This window comes from Anarrhichthys ocellatus, unplaced genomic scaffold (genome assembly GCF_004355925.1).
Source record: "Anarrhichthys ocellatus isolate YVR2014 unplaced genomic scaffold, GSC_Weel_1.0 scaffold20, whole genome shotgun sequence".
Taxonomy (NCBI): domain Eukaryota; kingdom Metazoa; phylum Chordata; class Actinopteri; order Perciformes; family Anarhichadidae; genus Anarrhichthys; species Anarrhichthys ocellatus.
In genome coordinates this window covers 467,269-474,917 of record NW_022280050.1, presented here as the reverse complement: position 1 = coordinate 474,917, position 7,649 = coordinate 467,269, and the positions used below count along the sequence as shown (strand labels likewise).

The 7,649-nt window shown below is 42.0% G+C and overlaps 1 protein-coding gene across 1 annotated transcript in view; it reads left to right on the top strand.

The window, feature by feature from the left end:
* pard3bb (par-3 family cell polarity regulator beta b) overlaps positions 1–7,649 on the top strand; it is a 168,759-nt gene that overhangs the window by 36,079 nt on the left and 125,031 nt on the right. Inside the window, exons 4-5 of the mRNA XM_031858729.1 lie at positions 285–379; positions 7,435–7,505. Coding sequence (XP_031714589.1) covers positions 285–379; positions 7,435–7,505 — 166 coding nt within the window. The remainder of the gene's footprint in view (positions 1–284; positions 380–7,434; positions 7,506–7,649) is intronic.

Below are 7,649 nucleotides of genomic sequence, written 5' to 3'. Positions count from 1 at the left end.
TGTGTGTGTGTGTGTGTGTGTGTGTGTGTGTGTGTGTGTGTGTGTGTCAGGGACACTGGCTGTATATTGTAAAGCAGTGCAGATGCAGACTTCCACTATTCTCACTTCAGCATCAAGTTGTAGATGTTGTGGATTTGTGGCACTGTTAGAGAAAAACTTTTGAAGAGTAAACATTGTCACCGTGTCACTGATCTTCAGGTATCCACCTCCGCCTGAGTAGAAAGAAACCACTCAAAGCTCCCTGCACATATGAGACGTGTTTGTGTCCTTGTGTTTTCTTCCAGACACCCCCCTGTTGGTGAGAAGCAGCAGTGACTCAGCCCTCAGCCCCCAGCCGACAGAGACCGGACCCTCCCTCAATCAGGAGGCCGTCGGGATGGTAAGACCCTCAACCACTGAGACAAAAAGATGCAGTTTGTAACCCGCCGTTTAGATATATTTTTACTTCTTTCGTTCCACTCGGAACAGCATGGCCTTACTTCAGAATGACTTTTTGAAGAATCTAATTGGCACATTGCAGTGAAATTAGCTCATTCTCCCCAGAGAGTAAACCTTTATGGTGGACATCCCATAAACTTTCCTCTTGTGTCAACAAGAGACTCTTCTGTTTACTAAGCAGTGCAAAAGGGTCATCATGTATTTCTTTACCGCCCAGTTTGTTGTGTTTTGTGTGTAAAAGACAAACTGATTTGTGTCTTCTGGTCAGCTTTCCTTTTCTTAAAGGTTCATCGGCTTTTGTAAGATATCGATTCAGCGTTATGGATTCTCACGGACGCTACTGTGCTATCGTAATCTAATACGCAGATCGCCATGAAGACTGCTAAGCACATTAATACTCCCAAGGGGGTAAACACTTTGATTTTAATGACCCCATGGCCTTTCATCCAGAAGTACACCACAGCTGGTCATGCTCAGAGCGTAGCACGTTGTTCATATAGTCTTTCATACTTAACGTTTTACTACCGATAAAAGTATCTTCTATTGGAATGACCGCAAAAGAATCAATAAAGACCATAGAGGCATAAATAAAAGGTGCTTCACGAAGTCCAACCGTACCAAAAGTAATTTAAGAAATGTCTGAAACCTTAGTCGGGCCTTGTTCTGTATCTAGGAAAGCTTCACTTATACACCGTACATCAAGTGTACAGATTTGTCTTTGGGGAAGATGTTTTATTCAGAGAAGCATTCAGAGTAATTCCACAGATATCAGGTGGAAAGTAATTAAATTATCTTGTGACTTGGTTCACTGCTCTGTTTTATTATAGCCTATACATCTCATACCTACATAATATAAAAATGTAAATACATACGTTTTATCTCAACCAACCAGTTGAAAGTTGAATCCAGTGTTAGTACTGATAAAACAGGTAAGAAGTAACTTTTGTCCTCTGTTTGGTGAATTGTGACACATGGCCGCAGTGTGTTCCTGTGTGTAGGTAATATATGAGTTAACAGGTCGGGGGGGTGAGTGGTGCCTGTGGTGTCCTCATGTTCTCTCTAATCCAGACATGCTTTCACATCACACTCCTCTAACAAAGACGGATGACTCTCTCCATGCTTTTCTCTCTTTTCATCCCTTCTCTCTCTCTGTTTTTCCAAAGGGTAGAGGGCACACACTTTCTCATCTGCTCCTTCCTCCCTCTCCTCTCCTCCTTCGTTACACTTTTTCAACATCTTGGTCCAGTGTCAACCTTAATAATTTAAATCCAGCTTCCAAACGTGCTTCATCATTTTGACCCGAGGGCCTGATGTTTAACCTTTTGCTCCATTTTCTCCTTTCTGAAGATAAGACATCTCCTATTTCCTCTCTAACTGTGGAGCCAGTTGCTTCACTTCATATCTAATCTGATTCTGTCCTTTGCCATAACGTTCCTCCATCTGTGTATTCATTTCTCTTCCTATTCCTTCTTCTGATTCTACTCTTTCATATCTGATAGGAGGTTGGAGATAAGTTTATTTGATGCTTATCGTCCACGGATGTTTTTCTGTCTGCTGTGTGAAAGAAATACACCAACCTCTCTCCTCTTCCCCCCTCTGTCCTCCTCTTCCACCTCTTTACGATATCTTCCATATTTTTGACAGCTTCTCAGTAATTCAGCTACACTAGAGAGTCGTGCACACAGACACACATTGCCTGACGAGTACATGGTTCTGTTACGATAGTTACGGTTTCATGTCCCTGTAGATACTTGGACACAATAAATCCCTCAAGTTCACCGGTTAAAGGGCCTCCTTGCCTGATTGGACTCCTGAGTGGTGAGTCCTCCTCCCGCGGGACTCCTCACCGGACAAACATCCCTTTTTTTAAACCCCGCCGTATTCCCCGTAGAATAAGCTGTTTGCGAGGTTCAGTTCTTTTGGGGAATGTGATTGGTTCTCAGAGGTGGCCGGTCTCCCAGTCTGAACCTCACTGAGGTGGAAAAAGTACCAGAGGTAGATGAGGCTGTTTATGAGGAAGATGTAAGGGCTGCATAGGGACGAACGGAGAGAGAAGTCCATTGAGTGTTCATGACACTTAATATTTAGCCCAACCGCACTGACGGTATTGTCTTATGATGATCCACCAGAAAAACAAGACCAGCAATCTCTTCTGATTTACAACCTACAGCGACATGACACATAGTTCAGCAGAAATAACACCTGGATGCACTCGCCACTAATAAATATTAAACTGCCAGCGCTAATCTATTTAGTTTTATTTACCCGGTGTAATGCAAAGCTCAGGAATGTAGATCAGGTTGTTGAGAGCCCACCTACCATTCCTTACATCTTCGCTCCATTTACGCTGCACGCCATCACTCCTGCGCCCGTCAATATGAAATATTACTGCGTGTCAATTACACAGCAGGCCTGTCCGGACCGTGTGCGTCTGGGTGTTTTATACGTCGGTGTGCCTGCATGACCTCAACCACGCCAGCTGTGGACTCTCTCTTTATTACAGTTCATACTAGCTCCTCAGATTTCCTGTCTCATTTTACACATAGCATTACAGCTGTGGTGGTCCGCTTCTTTAATGAAACATTCTAGCAAGCTGTTAACCATCTCCCACATCGTGTCCCACGTTTAGATAGTCAGAACAAATGCATTTCCAGTCCCTATAACTTTACGAACTCATTATGGACTTGTTTGCGGTTTGTGATCGGGCTATGCAGATGTTTGTGCCTCGTAAAGAAATAACTCAAACATGCGTCAGGACGTAATTTCCCCCTTTTTAAAAAAAAAAAAAAAAAAATCTGCTACTGACGAGAGACCTCAAGGCTAAGATCAGATCCTTCCTGCTCACGCCTCCACTTGTGAGCTCATTTCAACTTGGACCAATTTGTTAAATACAAAAACTTACCATCCGAATTAGAGTCAACCACAAATCTGTTACTACCGAAAACATGGAGTGTATGGAGATTTGTTTTACACGACTTTGTTGAATACTGTAATACTGTAATAATTTCAAAACTATAAAACCATTTTAAAGTCAATATTGTGTGTCAATTTATGGATTTTATTTTTTTTAGTAAGTACTGTACTAAGTGAGATAATGCACAGCTGGCCGTTATTCCGAAATAAACAAGGCGATTCAAGACCCCTCTGCTTAGTGTCGGGGTTCATTTTGCAGTCATTTATTTCGTGACTACTTTGAATGAAAGAATTCTCTCTGTTTCACTCGCTCCTCTTCCTCATATGTCATTTTCTCAGTCACTGTCTTTACTTTGTCTCCTTCGCTGTCCCTCAGTCACTCACTCATAGGTCTGTCTCTGCTCAACCAGCCAGGTTCAGAGAGAGGTAATGGCTCCGGGTAATTGTTCAAATTGTCACTTGGCCTTTCGGCGAGAGCGATGAGGGGAAGAAAGTACTCTTCCAGCAGTAATTCTCCGTCTTTCTTCTCTTCTCCTACTCTTATCCCCCCTTGCTTTATTTCATTTCTATCCAGAAAGATTTACTGGTGCAGCTCTTCCGTTCTAAATGCCACGCACAAATGAGTACAGTAAGCCTCGAAATCACTCCGTCTTTCCGTCTCCCGTCTTTCACACACACACACACACATGCACACACACACACACACTCGTTAATAAGGCTGGGAGTATCTGTTCTTACCTAGAATACTACTGGACTAATAAGGCAGTGTGGCACTTATTTATCGTGCTCCGCCTGGGTGTGTTTGCACATGGACGTTGGTCAGTGAAGCACTTTAGTTTGCGTCTGTGTGTGTGTGGGCGTGTGTGCGCGCTTGGTTTTCACGTGAATGCGTCTGCTCTTTTGTGTTTGCACCTTTCCGGTTACTCGTTGTGCTTTCCCCAATGCCTACTGTATGTGTACAGTTAGAGAACTGCACTTATGTTCATGAATCAGGTACACTTTGCACTAATGATACTTGAAGAAAGTAAATGTCATGCTTCTGATATAATCATTAGAACAAAAAGCAAAACAACTAAAAGCAAAGTATGACACATTGTCGTTGTGTCCTTTGCCCTTAACCTAAAGACCCACACATAGAGTTTTAGCCATTGTTGTTCTACACAAATAAACTTATTTATTTCTAGATTTATTTAGTAAAAAAATGAATGTTGCTATTTTTGTTTATTTCCTGGTTCAGACGTCTCTGACGTGGTATTTATCAAAACACATTCACTTCAATTCATCAGCCACGTCCCCAAAGACATACTGCAAGATAGATTACCTTAGTTTATCACTGTCGCACACATACACATGCACACACACATTTATAAACGTATACCATATACAACACGTAAGCACAACCTTTCCAGCATGCATTACAATGAATTTATCCTACTCTCTCTGGGAGCGTTTTCAGGGAACACTTAGGTTGATTGGTTATTCAGTAATTAGCAATATCACTAATAGTTCACTCTTTTTATCCGCTTTCAAGCAATTATTAGATTGGACCGAGAATACTAAATGCTCGCGGCCCATTTAACATACGCATAGTTATTCAAGGTAGGATTATCCATCATTGAGTTAGAATGGAAATCCTGCGTCTCTATCCTCCAGTTTTTAGAGAGCCGCTAATGCTCACGAGTATCGATTGATCTGTCCCAAGGTCCGCACACTAATCTATTCATCTTTTTCACTGCAGTTGTCCTCGAAATATTTCTATACATCTTTGTCATTTAATACGTATGGTTTCGATTTTTTCCCAGGTCTTTCAATAGTTATTCCTACGCTTCTTGTGTGTATAAATACTTTTCTTTATGGGGCTGTTTGTGGACTTTACATTTTGATGCAGTATTATTAATAATTCCTGAAAGCAATGATGAGTGCTGATCAATCTTGAAACATATTTATTACGTATACCGGTACTATCATTTTGGTAATATTGGGGGGGGGGAGAGATTTAATTGAGCTAATGGATTAGAATAACAGCAATGATTGTGGTATTGGCTGCTTGTTGGTACGTGTAATTGTTAGTGTTCAGATAACTAGTTAGTTACTAGTTATAGATAACATGGTATGATTAAATAAGTAACTTAGAGAAAGTCTTAAGATTTTATTCTCCAAGCAAAAACAATGCAGATACCTCTAAATAAATCTATAATATTTCAAAGTTAACATGAATAATGAGATTTGAGACCCATTTGTTTGTTCACATTCATGTACTCGTTCTAAATTACCCTTTGATAAGTAGCCTACAGTTCTGTTCTTTTTAATTAATGCGTCGCTCTTCCACAGAGAGAGAGGGAGACTATATCTACGTGCAGTTATTAAATGAGACGTACAATTAAGCACTAAAGACTTTCCAATTAATTTATGAGTGGCTATTGTTATGACAAAGAGGTTAGGGTAATTAATGTTACCTGTCATCCTCTTAGTAATTAGGCTCACATGACAGCATCCGCAGCTAGGCCAGACTAATTGATTTCCAAGCCACCAAACCCCAAACATATGGTTACAGTATCTGCAGTCTGTCATTCACTGCCGGCTCTCGTCTCACCTTCATCTAACTCCTCACCAGCCGCTGTCTTCATCCCTTTCTTCACCTCTACAGCTGTTGTTTCTCGACCCGACCCGAATCTCTTCAGCTCTCTGACATTTCCTCTCCGTCACTCATCCGTTGGCTCTTTCTCTCCTTCCTTCCCTCTCCCGCTCTCTGACAGGTGGTGCAGGTCACATGGCGATCCGGTGAGAGGTCAGGGGTGAGAGGTCATGTTAAGAGTCCATTAGTGCCGACCGCTATCATTGAGCCTTATTGACCTGCGTGTGTTTGTCCGCATATGCCCACGCAAACACGTGCACGCCTGAACTCAAGAACTCCACGTGCACATATAAACATGTAGACGCATACGCGGTTAGGATTAAATGCTGATCCTCATTATTTTTTGCCAGATATTCTGATACAATGATCAGGACTGGTAAGATTTCAATGGAGCTGTAGTTTTTCATTTGAATAATTGTTGATTTGTATTCGCGAGTGATTCCTATTTATCTCAGAATATGAATAATTAACCACGGGGACCCGTTTGACGTTTTAAATGGATAAAGCCTTTGAAATACAGAAGCGAGCGGAACAGCAGCTGGCCTAGAGGTGACATCAGGACGTTGGGTCTCTACAGACCAATTAAATCAATACTTCTCCTTCATACTGTCTAAAAAAACTGAAACACATCAGCTAAATGTCCAAATGTGTTTCATGCCCTAGCGAGGTGTCATTTTGTTGCAGGTCTGTTGTGACTGCTTGCAGTGAACTGACCAGACATTCATGATACGGTGTTAACTCCCAGACGTATGGAGCAGCGATAGCTTGTTGCAGAATCTCATGTATGCGCTCAGTGCTCGCACAGACACTGACACGTTGAGTTTCAGATGATTAATCATCCCTTTACCTCGTCCCTGTGGAGCTCACCTCCCTGTGTCTCTAACATAAACACACGTCACACACACACACACAGGTCATGCAAGCCCTATGTCAGTGTATTAAGTAATTATTACAGCTCCCTTGGCTCACGTTTACTCTTTCTCACCTCTCTCTCTTTTTCTCGGTTGCCATGCCAAGTGACATTGTTATTTATCACTGCTTGGCAACACTGTCTTCTTGCCTTCACATATTAATTGCTATTTGTACATCATCCATCCGTCAATTTAGCAGCTCCCTCAATCATCACTTCACTCATCAATTCATTCATTCCCTTTATGCGTTCCCTTGTCTTTCAAATTGCAGAGACTTTCATGTTGGGTGCGGTGCATTACAAGCCAAAATCAAAACACGGGTTCTTTAATGTCACTCATTTACAGCTTTATGTTTATTGGAGAGGGTTAATCCATCCAGCATGTCTCTCACAGTTCCCTTCATCTCCCATTTGTCTTTTGTCCAGCCATGAAGTCTTCCCCTTTTAGACGGATCCAATGTGCCGTTGGAGCTTGTTTTGCTCTTTTAGTCGTCTCTCACTGACTAACAAGAAGACGCTCTGTGTGTTTTCTCTGCAGGCAGCCGGTCCCACTGTGGAGAGGCAGGCCGGGGTCGACCGACTCCAAGGCAAACTCACCTTCAACGGCAGGTCAGTGTGTTTGTAACTCCTGCACTGCAGTGCACCTGTCTATGTTACGTAATTGTGAGGATAGCTTTTGCACGTTGCATGCTTGTTTACTGATGTTTGTGTGTTGTGTGTTTGTGTCCTACTTTCCCTTCATTAAAACTGTAT